This window comes from Nomascus leucogenys, chromosome 20 (genome assembly GCF_006542625.1).
Source record: "Nomascus leucogenys isolate Asia chromosome 20, Asia_NLE_v1, whole genome shotgun sequence".
NCBI classification, from domain to species: Eukaryota; Metazoa; Chordata; class Mammalia; order Primates; family Hylobatidae; genus Nomascus; species Nomascus leucogenys.
Genome location: NC_044400.1, coordinates 81,151,864 through 81,167,973, shown reverse-complemented (window position 1 = coordinate 81,167,973; position 16,110 = coordinate 81,151,864). Strand labels below are relative to the sequence as shown.

Here is a 16,110-nt window from a genome sequence, read left to right as displayed (position 1 = left end):
AATACATGGATTCTCATGGTACTCAGTGGTTTGAGTAGTCTGGCGCTCTCTAGGACTCTGGGGAGGTAGGACCCAGTTGTCTGCCCCTGTGCCCCAAACAATTCAGCTCAGGATGGCTGCTGAGCTGGGTTCAGGAAAACTCACAATCCTGTGGATGTAACGGGAGTCAGCAGTTTTGATCACTGGTTCATGGAAACACGTGAGAATATATATGAACATCTTTTGAGTCTTGCTGCTGTTGTCATTCATTCTTTCAATCACTAATTCATTCATTTATACATTCAGCCCCTTGTTTAAATATGTGCTTCCTGCCAGTCAGCAAGAAGTCTTAAGAATGGAACCTGGGGTCCAAATGAGAGCCCTCAGTGGCTGTTGAGGGGCCAATCTGTCATGCACATTGGGTCCTTTTGAATACCGGTGGTGGGATGGGGAGACAGCTCGAGGCTGTGGGAAGAGCTACAGGTCTGGCCGGCCTTGGAGAAGCTTCTGGGTGGAGATGGAAACTGAAAAGCCAGAACAGCGTCAGCTAGGTCCACTCTCTTCCCACCTGGCATGTCCTGCAGCAAGGGCACCCCACATGGCAGGAGAAACCAGCGGGGGTTCTCTCACCTCCACCCGACTGTGTGTCCTTTTTCTGGCTGCCTCTGGAAGGCCAGGCAGGGCTTCGCTTTGCCCTGCTGCCTGGGAGTGCCTCCCTCCAGCCTCTCCTCAGGGTTCGAAGGGGCTTCCTCCTAAGGTGCAGAGGCAGCCCTGTGTGAAGGACCCGTCTTAGGATTGGGTTGGTATGTGTTAAAATCATGTGTCTCCCCCCCAACACACACACTTGCTGGCCTTGGGACTTTAACCCCATTTCCAGTTGTGTGAGACTCAGTTTCTTTTTCTTTTTTTTTGAGACTGAGTCTTGCTCTGTTGCCCAGGCTGGAATGCAGTGGCGCGATCTCGGCTCACTGCAACCTCCACCTTCCAGGTTCAAACGATTCTCCTGCGTCAGCTTCCCGAGTAGCTGGGATTACAGGTGCACACCACCACGCCCAGCTAATTTTATGTTTTTAATCGAGACAGGGTTTCACCATGTTGGCCAGGCTGGATTTTTCTTTCTTTTTTTTTTTTTTGACACGGGATCTTGCCCTCTCACCCAGGCTAGAGTGCAGTGGCACGATCACAGCTCACTACAGCCTCGACTTGCTGGGTTTTAGCAATCCTCTCATGTCAGCCTCCCTAGTAGCTGGGACTACAGGCATGCACCACTATGCCTGGCTAATAGTTGGATTTTTTGTAGAGGCGAAGTCTTGCTATGTTACCGAGGCTGGTCTCAAACCTCTGAGCTCAAATGACCATCTCACCTCTGCCTCCCCATGTGCTGGGATCACAGGTGTAAGCCACTGTGCCCAGCCTTCAGTTTCTTTTTCTGTATTTGTGTTTTAAAGGCTAATTTTATTTTTTTTTCTGATAGAGTGGGTGGTTATCTTTTGAGAGGTTTTAGGGTATAACAATCTTGCCTTTTCCTCCTACCTCTAAGGCCTCTTCCCTTGCCCCACATTGTAGGACCTATTTGAAAATGCAGATGTTTATTTATATCAGGTGATAGGAGATGAGCTCAGCATCATTACTGCTGGGCCTGGAAGAGAGTCTGGGCCTTGAATGTGCAGCTGCCATCAGCTCCCTGTTTATCTTGAATCTGGAATTTGGACAGCGCACCTCAGAGATGGTTTGCATCTGCAGACACACTTAAGCCAGAATTGTCATCTTGAATCTGAGCCCTGGTGTGCAGATGCCTCTAGAATAGTGGTTTCAGACTTTGTTGGTGGTAACCAGTTCTGGTAAACAGTCTGAAAATTGAGGCTGACAATTTCTAGCATGTGGTGGAAAAGTAATACAGAAGTCAAGGTGAAGGAGTTAATTTGACAATTTTCTAACTCGTACTAAGATAAGATTTTCTTTATGGCATTATTTAAAGTATTACGAGTTTCTAGAACATTAGGTTTAGTTTTATTCAATACGTTTCCTATTTTATGTTTCTGTATATAAACATACACATGAATTTTAGTTTTAGAACTATACATATATTTTAATATTCTTGGCTTTGTAGATGAGGTTTTGAAAACAGAATTTTTTTTTTTTCTATTCCAGACTCCTTTTAGTTTTGGCATGAATCATAGGACACCACCCTACCCCGCTGGGGATTATTGTCTTCTGTGCAGAAGTGAACGGAAAGACTCCTCATTCTTAGAGAGTGGAATTAAGACTGCGAGCAAATTGGCCCTTTCCATGGCTCCCAAGGGCAACAGCGTGCTGCACCTGCCGCTATGGGTGTGCCCGGACTGCCGCAGGACTGTGGAGAAGGAGGAGAGGCATGGCGGCCTTGACCAGCCAGTGGTGAGTGGCTGCCAGCACAGGCAGCGCAGGACATTGGCTCCCCCGACCCAGGTTATGGGGCTAACTGGCACTGAAAGAAATGGATTTGCTTTTGCTTCAGGGGGCACTCCCTCCTGCACCACCTTCTAGTCTGTGTCTCCTGGTATGTTCCTCCTGGTCTTCCCTGGCCACACTGCAGTAGGTGGCAGGACACTTGCCCTCCTTGTCTGGGCACAATTCAGTCATCAAGCTATGTGGCCCTGAAGGGTGATTTTTGGCTTTGAGCTTAGTATTTCTTTGGTGGTGCAGTTTCTTGAAAAGGGAGTACAGTTTTCATGTGTTTAGTTCTCAACAATTCGACATGCAGGTAATTCTTTACCCGATGCAGCTCTTAAGCCTCGCCTTCCCTTTTACTTGTTTGTACCGCTTCAGCCTCTTGCAGGCCACAGCGAGGCCACCGCAGGCTTGCCTGGGAAGACCACACCCTTACTCTCATCTTTGACCTGATGGAGTTTTGGTGGGCCCTTGTGCCGGGCAGGCTTTCACATGTACTATTTGGGATCTGGAAGGAGTTGGCTTTTGCAACTATTTGAGGCCCTACATTCTAGGCCTCTTCTGTGCCCTTTGATTTCTGCTTGAAAGCAGCTAATTATTTTCTGAGCTCTTCTCTTCCTTCTGATACCTTGCTTTGTGCAGCCAGGAAGCATGCGCATTCCCTGCTCCTCTGTTTTCTCCTGCAGAACTGCCTTGGGGGAGTCCTGGTGACAATCTGAAGAGCGCGTCCCCACTGCCTGGTGTGGGTTTCCATCTTTCCTGGCCTTGGAGGCAAGCCCCATCTCCAGGGCCAGTTTCTATCCTTGGGGTCTCATTGTCAGAATTACTTTCTCACTCGGTCCCTCCCGCATGTCCCCCTTTCTTGCTGTACTTTTCTTTCTAACATACTATGTATTTTACTTACTCATTTGGTTTGCTTTCATCTTCATTAGAATATAAACCACAAAGACAGCTATTTTTATGGTTTTCTTTGTGTGGTTTTTTTGTTTGTTTTTTACCAATACGATTTTCTTTGCTTTTTATGGTGGTTTGTTTGTTTGTTTGTTTGTTTGTTTTCTCATTAAACTTTATCAGCTCTTCTTCCGATTCCAGCCCTGCTTTTGTATTTTAGCCTGCCTCTGCCCTTGGGAACAGGCTTCTGCTGTTTGCCCTGGTTCAGAGGCCAGCGGAAGTGCCCATGGTTCCCTGCAGTTCGTCTTGCCTGGGTTGGAGGAGGATCTCATTTCCCAGCCCCTGGCTTGTCTTGGTAATGGATAGTTTGTCAAATGAGCCATTCTCTCCTCACCAGAAACAGTGACCTTGGGAACAGCAGAGGTGTAGTGTTGGCCTGTATTTGTGGACTCGGACCAGCTGTTGCTTTGTAGGTCAGCCTTTTTGTTGGAGCTGGCCTTTAAAAAAATAATATAATTTACCTTCCATTAAGATTCACTCTTTTTTTACTTAAAAAATGTTCACTACCACAGTTAAGCTACAGAACATTTGCATCACCCCATAAAATTGCCTTGTTCCCCTTGGTAGTCACTTCCCTTCCCCCGTCCTAGCCTCTGGTAACCACTGACCTGAATTTTTTTTTTTTTTTGAGACAGTCTCGCTCTGTCACCCAAGCTGGAGTGCAGTGGCACAATCTTGGCTCACTGCAACCTCCACCTCCCGGGTTCAAGCAGTTCTTCTGCCTCAGCCTCCCCAGTAGCTGGGACTACAGGCACGTGCCCCCACGCCCAGCTGATTTTTGTATTTTTGGTAGAGACGGGGTTTCACCATGTTCGCCATGATGGTCTCGATTGTGATCCGCCCGCCTCTGCCTCCCATAGTGCTGGGATTATGGGCATGAGCCACCGCACCCGGCCTGACCTAATTTTTGTTCCTATAGTTTTGCCTTTTCTAGAGTGTCACATACACTTCTGTAACCTGCATAATGCTTTTGAGGGTCATCCAAAATGTTGCATGCATCCGTAGTTTCTGTTTTTTATTGAGTAATTGTACAGATAAACCAATTTATGCATTCACCAATTAATTGATGAATGTTTGTGTTGTTCCCACATTTGGGCTATTTTGGAAAAAGCTGCTATGAACATTATTTTTCTTTCTGTGGACATTCTTTTTACGTGTTGCTGGATTGATTTACTAAAGGTATGTTAATGATTTTTGCATCTGTGCTCATGAAGGCTATCTGTCTGTAGGCCTCTTGTCTTATAGTGGCCTTCGGGGTCTCATAAAATGAGTTGGAATGTGTTCCTGTTTCTTCTCCTTTCTGGAAGACTTTGTTAGAATTGGTATTATCATCTCTTCCTTAAACGTTACTGGTTCTTGCTTTCTGTTTCTCTTGTTCTGTTCGGTCAAATGCCAGACAGTGTGCAGAGAGCATCAGGCTGAGGTTGTTTCCTGTTTCCTGTTTCCTGTTGTGCACCTGGGAGGCCAGGTCAGTCCAGTTGGCCTCAGCTGGGCTGTCTCTAGCACTGTGCGTGCTCGTGTGGGCCTGTAGAAGGGGGTCTCTCTCTACTTCTTCCTTGGCAAGGTCTCCGATGGTGGCACCTTCTCACTTCCCCCCTCTAGCCTGACTCTTGGGCAGCTCTGCGCTCACGGCCTTGGGGGCAGCTTTCCCAGCGAGCCCACCTCTGCCCGGTGGCAGCCAGGCTCTGCCTTGTATCTACAGGGGTCTGACCGGCCCCGTGTCTTGTGCTGGTCCTGGCCTGTGTGTGGCACACGCCTTTCTCCAGGACAAGGAGAAAGGCATGTTTCCTTCCTCTCTGCTAGTGGATTAGCTGGAGACTTGGGCGCAGGTCTCCTGGGAGTGAGTGGGAACATTCCTTTTGGGGCTTTCCAGGGGTTAGACCCCCACACTTGACACTCAACCTTTCAAAATTTGTTTAAAGTTCAACTGTTTTTTTTTTCTAATCACTTTTATGGCCTCCTTCCACTTTCCTTCCTCTGTCAAAGGTGAAACAGTTAAGTGTGTCCCCTTCTCCCTGGAGGGGCTGCTGCACTTTGTTGTGTAGTTCCCTCCGGCAGCCTGGTCACTTCGGCTCTCCGATGGCCCAGAGATAGGATTTTATCAATTGTCCTGCTCTGGCTTTGGTCAGGTCTCTGGTCAGGGCTCGGAGTGCACGGCTCTCCCGCAGCTTTCTGCATACAGAGGGGAAGTGGGGCTGAATTGCTGTCTTCTAGATAAGCATTCTGTTATCAGCAGTTGTGGGAATTTCTCTTAACATCCTGCCTGACAGTTGCACGTTGCAAATTTCTCTGGAGACCTCTTCTTCCAAGATTGACCCATCCTAGCATCACGTCCTAGATAGACACTGTCATGCCTGGAAACCTAAGAAGTCTCCATTTCAAGCTTTCATCTTGATCATTGTCTGTCTTTGTAGCTCACTTGCTTGTCTTCTCTTTTTTTTTTTTTTTTTTTTTTTTGAGACGGAGTCTCGCTCTGTCACCCAGGCTGGAGTGCAGTGGCGCGATCTCGGCTCACTGCAAGCTCCGCCTCCCGGGTTCACGCCATTCTCCTGCCTCAGCCTCTCCGAGTAGCTGGGACTACAGGCGCCCGCCACCACGCCTGGTTAATTTTTTGTATTTTTAGTAGAGACGAGGTTTCACCGTGGTCTCGATCTCCTGACCTCGTGATCCGCCCGCCTCGGCCTCCCAAAGTGCTGGGATTACAAGCGTGAGCCACCGCGCCCGGCCTGCTTGTCTTCTCTTGCCATAGTTTTTTATTTTTTTGTTTGTTTGTTTGTTTGTTTGTTTGTTTTTTGAGACAAAGTCTTGCTCGGTTGCCCAGGCTGGAGTGCAGTGGTGCAATCTCAGCTCACTACAACCTCACTTCCTGGGTTCAAGAGACTATCGTGCCTCAGCCTTCCTAGTAGCTGGGACTATAGGCATGCACCATCACACCTGGCTAATTTTTTTTTTTTTTTTTTTGAGACACAGTCTCGCTCTGTCACCCAGGCTGGAGTGCAGTGGTGCGATGTTGGCTCACTGCAACCTCCGCCTCCTGGGTTCAGGCGATTCTCATGCCTCAGCCTCCCGAGTACCTGGGACTATAGGTGCACAACACCACACCTGGCACACCTGGCTGATTTTTGTATTTTTAGTAGAGACAGGGTTTCACCATGATGGCCAGGCTGGTCTCAAACTCCTGGCCTCAAATGATCTACCTACCTTGGCTTCCCAAAGTGCTGGGATTACAGGCGTGAGCCACTGTGCCTGACCTGCCATAGTTCTTTGACCTCATCCATCCCTATCAGGCCATGGATTCCAGTCCTGTTCCGTTTATCATGTCTCCCTGACCTCACTTCTAGGAGCCTGAGTTCCCAGACTTGGCACTGTGGCTCTTCCGTGGCTCTCAGGCAAAGGCCCTGAACTTTTTTTGGTTATGCTGGTCCAGCCCTATCTCTTCCCTCCATGTGGCAGAATATTCCTGGAGAAAATTGCTGGCCTCAGTTTACTGCTTCCTCTTAATAACTTCATGACTGCAAACCATGCATGGGCATCTAGTGCGTTTTTCTGGCTTAAGTACCTCCCCAAACTCCTTGGCAGGAACCCTTCCTTTTCCTTGCTTCTTAGACTACGTGTACCCTCTTTACCCACCCCTTGCTCAGCTCAGCTATTGACCTTCATGCTTCAGGGAGAAAATCAAAGCTAACACTGGGCACCTCCCTGTATCACCCCCAAACCCCCATAGCTGAGGGCATTTTCTCCTCTCTTTCCTCTCCAAGGCCCACCCCCACTGGGCTTTCAAGTGCCCATCTGTTTTCATCTTCTTCAAGACTTTGTTGCTTTGATTATTGTTTTCCTCTGCCTTGGCCCATGACCCGTGGAATGCAAATACTCTGGGGCTACCCATTCATGAATGACCTGCCTTTGGCCTCACCTCCCCTTCACAGCCATGTGTATCTCTAGGTAGATTTTAAAGTTGTGGTTCAATTTCTTTAATGGTTAAAATCTTGTCAAGCTAGTTTTGGTAAGTTATATTCTTAGAAATTGTCAAAGTTGCCCACCGACATGGCAGATGCCTGTAGTTCCAGCTACACAGGAGGCTGAGGCAGGAGGGTCACTTGAGCCCAAGAGTTCTGGGCTGTTGTGCGTTATGATAGTGCCACTGTACTGCAGTCTGGGCAGTGCAGTGAGACCCCGTCTCTTTTAAAACAAGAAAAAAAGAAAAATTGGCAGAGTTACTGGTATAAAGTTTTGTGTAATGGTCTCTTCACTTCCTACCTGATTTGTACATTTGACTTTTTATTTCTTCTTCTTCTTCTTTTTTTTTTTCCTGAGATGGAGACTCTCTCTGTCGCCCAGGCTGGAGTGCAGTGGTGTGATCTCAGCTTACTGCAACCTCCGCCTCCCGGGTTCAAGCGATTCTGGTGACTCAGCCTCCCGAGTAGCTGGGACTATAGGCGCGTACCACCATGCCCAGTTAATTTTTTTGTATTTTTAGTAGAGACGGGGTTTCGGCATGTTGGCCAGGCTGTTTTCTAACTCCTGACCTCAGGTGATCTGCCCGCCTCGGTCTCCCAAATTGCTTGGATTGCAAGCCTGAGCCACCATACCCGGCCACTTTTTTATTTCTCGTATTTGTGCTTTCTTTCTTTTTCTTTTAAACTAGTTTTGTTAGAAGTCTGTCAGTTTTGGCCCAGCACAGTGGATCACACCTGTAACTGTAGTCTTTGGGAGGCCGAAGCAGGAGGATTGCTTGAGGCCTGGAGTTCAAGACCAACCTGGCCAACATAGCAAGACTCTGTCTCTATAAAAAAAAAAAAATTATAAATCAAAAAAAAAGTCTGTCAGTTTTGTCTTTTCAAAGAAGCAGCTTTTAACTTTTAAAATACTTCTACTTTGTTTATTTAATTAATTATTGCTTTTTATTATTATTATTTTTAAGATAGAGTCTTGCTGTGTTGCACAGGCTGGAATGCAGTGGCGTGATCTTGGCTCACTGTAACCTCCACTTCCCAGGTTCAAGGGACTCTCCTGCCTCAGTCTCCTGAGTAGCTGGGACTACAGGCATGTACCACCGTGCCCAGCTAATTTTTGTATTTTTAGTAGAGACAGAGTTTTGCCATGTTGCCCAGGCTGGTTTCGAACTCCGACCTCAAGTGATCCTCCCGCCTCGGCCTCCCAAAGTACTGGGTTGACAGGCGTGAGCCACTGCACCCAGGCAATTATTGCTATTTTATATACATACATGTGCTATATATTAATATTTGATTGGTTAATGCTATGGTTAATGTGATTTGTAAAAAAAAAATTTTAGAGGCCCGAAAGAGAACAGTGCAAAGTTAGTTTCCTCTGGCTCTCTCTCTGTATCCTCTTTGCCTTCCCAGAGGCCTCTACTGTTGGCAGATGCTTGAATCTTCCTCTAGAGATGTTCTGTTTTTTGTTTTTTGTTTTTTTTTTTGAGACAGAGTTTCACTGTTGTCTCCCAGGCTGGAGTGCAGTTGTGTGATCTTGGCTCACTGAAACCTCCACCTCATAGGTTCAAACGATAATCCTGCCTTGGCCTCTGAGTAGCTGGGATTACAGGCACGTGCCATCAGCCCAGCTAATTTTTGCATTTTTAGTACAGACGGGGTTTCACCATGTTGGCCAGGCTGGTCTTGAACTCCTGACCTCAGGTGATCCACCCACATTGGCCTCCCAAAGTGCTGGGATTAGAGGCATGAGGCTGGCCATGTTTTTTGTTTTTTGTTTTTAAGATGGAATTTCACTCTTGTTGCCCAGGCTGGAGTGCAATGGCGTGATCTCGGCTCACCGCAACCTCCGCCTCCTGGGTTCAAGCCATTCTCCTTCCTCAGCCTCCCTAGTAGCTGGGATTACAGGTATGCACTACCACGCCCAGCTAATTTTTTTTTTTTTTTTTTTTTTTTTTTGAGACAGAATCTTGCTCAGTCACCCAGGCTGGAGTGCAGTGGCACGATCTCGACTCACTGCAAGCTCTGCCTCCTGGGTTCACGCCATTCTCCTGCCTCAGCCTCCCGAGTAGCTGGGACTACAGGCACCCGGGCTAATTTTTGTATTTTTAGTAGAGACGAGGTTTCACTGTGTTAGCCAGGATGGTCTCGATCTCCTGACCTCGTGATCCACCCACCTCGGCCTCCCAAAGTGCTGGGATTACAGGTGTGAGTCACTGCACCTGGCCAGTTTTCATTATTTTCTAGTTTTTATTATTTCTGTTTTCACCTGTGAATTATTTAGAAGTATATGTAAATATCCAAACACATATCTCTTGAATTATTATTATTATTATTTTGAGATGGAATCTCACTCTGTCACCCAGGCTGGAGTGTAGTGGCACAATCTTGGTTCACTGCGATCTCTGCCTTCTGGGTTCAAGTGATTCTCATGCCTCAGCCTCCTGAGCAGCTGGGATTACAGGCGTGTGTTACCACGCCCAGCTTATTTTTGTATTTTTAGTAGAGATAGGGTTTCACCATGTTGGCCAGGCTAGTCTCAAACTCCTGACCTCAGGTGATCCCCCCGCCTCAGCCTCCCAACGTGCTGAAATTACAGGGGTGAGCCACCACGCCCAGCCCCTTGAATTACTTTTAATCATGTTGACTTTTAGTTTAATGCTGTTATAGTTGAAAATCATGGTCTATATGATAGTGATTCCTTATTAATCAGCTGTATTTGCTAGTTCTAATACATAGTTACTTTTTTTAAATATTCTATTTGTGCTGGAAAATAATGTTTTCTCTGGGTTTAGGTGGAAGGCTCAGGACCTCATTAATTGTGTTGTTAAATCCTTCTGTGTTTCCGTGGTTTTATTGCTTTTTTGGTGCTTAATCTGTCAATTTCTGAGTGATATTTAAAATCTCCTACTATGAATGTGTCTTTTTCCTTTCTTCCTTAAAAAATTTCTGTTTTTGCTTTACATGTTTCAAGACTGATAAAATTATTATTAAGTCTTGGCGTATCGTTCCTGTTACTGCATGGACCCCATCTGTGGTCATGCCTTTGTCCTGAAGGGCGTTGTTTTCTGTTTGTTTAGCTGTGGTAGCTCCCTCCCATTCTTTTTTTTGCACATCTGCACATCCTTTTAATTTTGATTTCTTTGTGTTAGTCTGTTTAGGTGTTCTCATGCAGTGTATATAGAGGTAGACTTTATGTGGTTTTAACTGAGAGTCTGCTTTTTTTCTTTTTTCTTTTTCTTTTTTTTTTTGGTGGCAAGGTCTCACTCTGTCACTCAGGCTAGAGTGCAGTGGTGCGAAAAAGCTCACTGCAGCCTCGACCTCCTGGGCTCAAGTGATTCTCCCGGCTTAGCCTCCGGAGTAGCTGGGACTACAGTTGCACGCCAACAGTCTTGGCTGATTTTTTTTTTTTTTTTTTTTTTTTTTTCATTTTTTGTAGAGATGGGTGGTCCCTACTGTGTTGCCCAGGCTGATCTTGAACTCCGGTGCCCAAGCACTCCTACCGCCTTGGCCTCTCCAAGTGCTGGCATTACAGGTGTGAGCCACCATGCCCAGGCGAGAGTCTGCATCTTAATGGCGAAATCAATCCTTGTCACTTACTGTAATGGTTAATATATGTGGGGTTATTTCTGCTACCATGCAGGTCAAAAATCAAGCATTGCCGTTAACCCAGATCCCTTCTTGAACCCCTTCCAGTCATTACCCTCTTGCACCAAGTTCACACTCGCCAGCTGCTCCTAGTCCTCACTCTTACTTTTCTTTGTTAGTTATGTCACCTAAGCATCTACCCACAAATACTGTAGTACAGTTTTCCTGGTGTTTTGAATTTTACAGAAATGTAATCATACTGTATGTGTTACTTTGTGTCTTACTTATTTTGCGCAGCATTATGTTTGAGAGTCGTAAATCTTGTTTCTCTATTTTCATTGCTAGATGCCATCCTCCTTTATGAACATGTTGCATTTTAGTTGTTTCCAAATCTTACTGATTGTGGAGCACACATGACATTCTGTTGTCTATAAATAGAAGGAATTGCTGAGCCATAGGTGGTTTATATACTTGACTGATTCCATGTTAAGATCAATAGCATGTTTTTAAATGAAAACTATTTTCCAAAAACAAGAATGGTTTAGTAAGTAGGGCCGGGCACAGTGGCTCATGCCTGTAATCCTAGCACTTTGGGAGGCCGAGATGGGCGGATCACCTGAGGTCAGGAGTTCGAGACCAGCCTGGCCAACATGGCAAACCTCGTCTCTACTAAAAATACAAAATTAGCCCGTCATGGTGGCACATGCCTGTAATCCCAGCTCCTCGGGAGGCTGAGGCAGGAGAATCACTTGAACTCAGGAGGTGGAGGTTGCAGTGAGCTGAGATCGCACCACTGCACTCCAGCCTAGGTGACAGAGCGAGACTCTGTCCCCCCCCAAAAAAATAAATAAAGAATGGTTTAGTAAGTAGAGCGGCAGTGTTTTGTATATTTTGCAAACCTCTTTTTTTTTTTTTTTTTGAGACATTGTCTCACTTTTGTCACCCAGGCTGGAGTACAGTGGCATGATCTCAGCTCACTGCAACCTCTGCTGCCTGGGTTCAAGTGATTCTCCTGCCTCAACCTCCCATGTTGCTGGGATTACAGGCGTTTGCCACTGCGCCTGGCTAATTTTTGTATTTTTAGTAGAGATGGGGGTTTCACCATCTGGGTCAGGCTGGTCTTGAAATACTGACCTCGTGATCCACCCACCTCTGTCTCCCAAAGTGTTGGGATTACAGGCGTGAGCCACTGCATCTGGCCTAACAAACCTCTTTAATATCTGAATGGTAGAACAAAAGCTGGTTTCTTATATCTGCCTCTGTGTGGAACCTGTTGTGATAGGTTGTTCTGATTGAAGTAGTTGAAGAAATATTTTATTGGCTTTTTTAGAGAATTGTGGATATTTTTCTTTGATGCTGTACCAAACCATGACAAGTTAGATTCTCAAGGGTTAGGTGTAGTGTAGAAGCTAAAACCAATCAGTGGCTTTTCCCTGCACTGTTTGTTATGTGAAAGTCCATTGGTCTGTCTTGTCCTCTGACTGGATATCTTGCCCATGCATGGCTTGTAACATCACATGTTGGTTATTTGTAAAGTATTGGTTTACTAAGGTAGACAGATTTTCCTGATATTAATACTTTTCATCATTATTTAAAAAAAATCATATTTGTTACAAAAAAATCATATTTGTTAATACCACCACTGATCTCATCAGAAAGTTCTTTAAATTTTGAGGTTTCAAGCCCACAGTGGCAGGTGAAAGTTTTCCAGAGTTCTAATTTTTGCTCAGAAAAATTATGATTATGAGAAAAGCTCAGATTTTATTATTGGTCACAAATAGTGCCAAATTGCCTTGAAGTGACGGACTCATTTTGTTCATTTTGGAAAATATCTGACAAATATCCAAGTCCAAATAACCATAGTTTGGCCCATCAGTCACTTTTTGAAGTAAAATTGATGTTTCACAGGTGAAGGGCCATTCAACTCACAATGCACGGTGAGATTCCTTGAGGCGGACTCTTCCTGGGGCGTGCGGGAGAAATGCTCTGTGTGTACTTCCCACTTCGTCACACAGAATATTCAGAAGACTTGTGCTCAGGGGTTGAGATTTATGCAAAATAATTATTTTTACTGCATCAAGGACATTCTTAAGTGGAACTGGCTTTTTTCCCACCTCACAGCTCTGAAGTGTGTGGCCGTGAAGAATGCAGCGGCCACTAGCTTGCTTTGCTCCTGCTGTCTTCGTCCTTGCATTGGTTCTTCACTCTTTCCCCACCATTGTTTTTGCCCTGTCAGTGTGAATGTCAGCACAGTGAAAAAGGCAGAGGACATTTTGGTACAAATCTGAAAATAGTTTTGACTTGTGGGCCTGCTGAAGGGTGTTAGGGTGAAAATCCTATTTTACTAGCCATTAGTAGTTAACCACAGACTTCTTGAAACTTTCTCAACTTTTTTATATCTGTCTGATGATACATATTTAACATAGGTGTCAACCAGATTTTTTTTAGTATTTGGAAAATAATGCTTTCCCTTCTAATTCTTCACTGTAGCTTTAACACTGAAATTTGTCAGAGAACCTAGTTAATTATCAATGATGTGTTCACGTTGGCGACTAGGCTTATAGCATGGCCTTAACCTCACTGCGGCTCTAGGCTATGCTGGACCATCTGAATGGAGTCCTCGGACCACACTCTGAGAACCACAGCTCTGTTGGGTTGTCTTTTTCTTATTGACTTGTGGGATTTCTTTATATACACTCAGTAGCAGCTCTTTATTGGTTGTATGTGTTGCAGATATTGCCTGTTTCTTTTTTGTCTGTTTTTCACTATGTGATGGTGTCGCTTTATGAACACAGATTCTTTTTTTTTAACCTTGAGATGCTACCAGGGCAGCTACTCACCACAGCCCCTGCTGGGGTCTGAATGTGCACAACGCACTTCACATCCGGGCATGCAGCATAAATTGCAGAGTGTAAGGTGTAGCCAGCTTGATTCACTCCCAGATTAGTACTTCTACAATCTACCGTATCTCCTTGTAGATTGATCTTAATCTAAAAATAAAAATAAAAAATTTTTAAATATCAAGAGGACTTCATTTTTCTTCTCTGTTTTCGAGACAGTCGCTCTCGCCCAGTATGGAGTGCAGTGATGCAATCCCGATTCTCTGCAGCCTTCACCTCCTATGTTCAAGTAATCCTTCTGCCTCAGTCTCCTGAGTAGCTGGGACTACAGGTGTGCACCGCCATGCCTGGCTAATTTTTTTATTTTTAGTATAGACAGTGTTTTGCCATGTTGCTCAGGCTGGTCTCAAACTCCTGGGCTCAATCAGTCTCCCTCTGTCGCCCTGGCTGGACCTCAGATGATCTGCCTGCCACGGCCTGCCAAAGTTCTGGGATTATAGGAGTGAGCCACTGCACCCAGCCAAATATGTTAATGAGCCAGGGGTAGTGGGAAGCATATTTAGATCATGGGTGGGTCAGCAGTATGCCTATGGGCTTTGCCACCAGAGTCCTATTTCCTGGTGTGCCTCGGTACACTGTTTGCCATAGGCTTTGAGGAGAGTGTTGGTTGGCTTGATAACATTATATCTCGGGCCCAAAAGTAGCCCACTGGAGGAGAAATTCAGACAAGGAAGAGAGGTGGGATGGTTGAGACATTTTTGCATAGACCTGCAAGGGGACAGGCCTGACTAAACAAATCTTGCTCCATAATAGTCAGGACCAAGCCTGTGTTGAACTTAGCAATTTGATTTCAGCTAATCATTGATCTGTCTCTTTAAAATAATGTTGTTAATTTGAATTTCACTTTTTTTTTTTTTTTTTTTGAGACGGAGTCTCACTCTGTCGCCCAGGCTGGAGTTCATTGGTGCCATCTCGGCTCACTGCAAGCTCTGCCTCCTGGGTTCACGCTGTTCTCCTGCCTCAGCCTCGCAAGTAGCTGGGACTACAGGCATCCACCACCACGCCTGGCTAATTTTTTTGTATTTTTCGTAGAGGTGGGGTTTCATCGTGTTAGCCAGGATGGTCTCAATCTCCTGACCTTGTGATCCACCCGCCTCAGCCTCCCAAAGTGCTGGGATTACAGGCCTGAGCCACCATGCTTGGCTGAATTTCACCATTTTAAAAATATTTCACTTTAAACCACCTTGAGTTTTTACATTATATAAAGGCTAAAAGACATGTTATGTTGCATTTTAACATTTGCATATGTTTAAGTAACAAAAATAGTTTTAGTCTGGTGGGAGATACGGTGAGGGGATGGCACTTTGGGGTAATTATTTTTTCTTTAAAGAGCCCTGAACTCAAGTATCCTGTCATAAAGAAGACTACTCGGCAGGTAGTCTCAAGTTTCTGTCTATTTTTCTGTTTTCAGGGCTGACTGTTTTAGACTCCATTTTGATTATGGGCATTAGCAGTTGCCTTTATTCTCATATATCATATTATTAAAATGTTAAGTTGCATTTTATACTAAGGAACCAGGTTCTCCAATAGTTATTATGCCCTTAGATTAATCAAGGCATGTAGTCCCAACTTAAGCCATTTAAGAGTTTGCTGGCCTAGGCCAGGCATGGTGGCTTACGCCTGTAATCCCAGTACTTTGGGAGGCTGAGGTGGACGGCTCATGAGGTCAGGAGATTGAGACCATCCTGGCTAACACGGTGAAACCCCATCTCTACTAAAAATATAAAAAATTAGCTGGGTGTGGTGGCATGCGCCTGTAGTCCCAGCTACTCAGGAGGCTGAGGCAGGAGAATCCCTCTAACCCAGGAGGCTGAGGTTTCAGTGAGCTGAGATTGCGCTACAGCACTCCAGCCTGGCGACAGAGCGAGACTCCGTCTCAAAAAAAAAAAAAAAAAAAAAAAAAAAAGTTTGCTGGCCGGGTGCAGTGGCTCACACCTGTGATTCCAGCACTTTGGGAGGCTGAGGTCAGGAGATTGAGACCATCCTGGCCAACATGGTGAAACCCCATCTCTACTAAAAATACAAAAATTAGTTGGGCTTGGTGGCGGGTGCCTGTAATCCCAGCTACACAGGAGGCTGAGGCAGGAGAATCCCTCTAACCCAGGAGGCTGAGGTTTCAGTGAGCTGAGATCGCGCTACAGCACTCCAGCCTGGCGACAGAGCGAGACGCTGTCGCAAAAAAAAAAAAAAAAGAGTTTGCTGGCTGGGTGCAGTGGCTCACGCCTGTGATTCCAGCACTTTGGGAGGCTGAGGTCAGGAGATTGAGACCATCCTGGCCAACATGGTGAAACCACATCTCTACTAAAAATACA

At 45.6% G+C, this 16,110-nt stretch overlaps 1 protein-coding gene across 3 annotated transcripts in view; it reads left to right on the top strand.

Annotated features, from left to right (window-relative positions):
* FAM193A (family with sequence similarity 193 member A) overlaps window positions 1-16,110 on the top strand; it is a 183,690-nt gene that overhangs the window by 57,265 nt on the left and 110,315 nt on the right. For all 3 annotated transcript variants that reach the window (XM_030800812.1, XM_030800813.1, XM_030800814.1), the window contains exon 2: window positions 2,131-2,376. In XM_030800812.1, coding sequence (XP_030656672.1) covers window positions 2,131-2,376 — 246 coding nt within the window. The remainder of the gene's footprint in view (window positions 1-2,130; window positions 2,377-16,110) is intronic.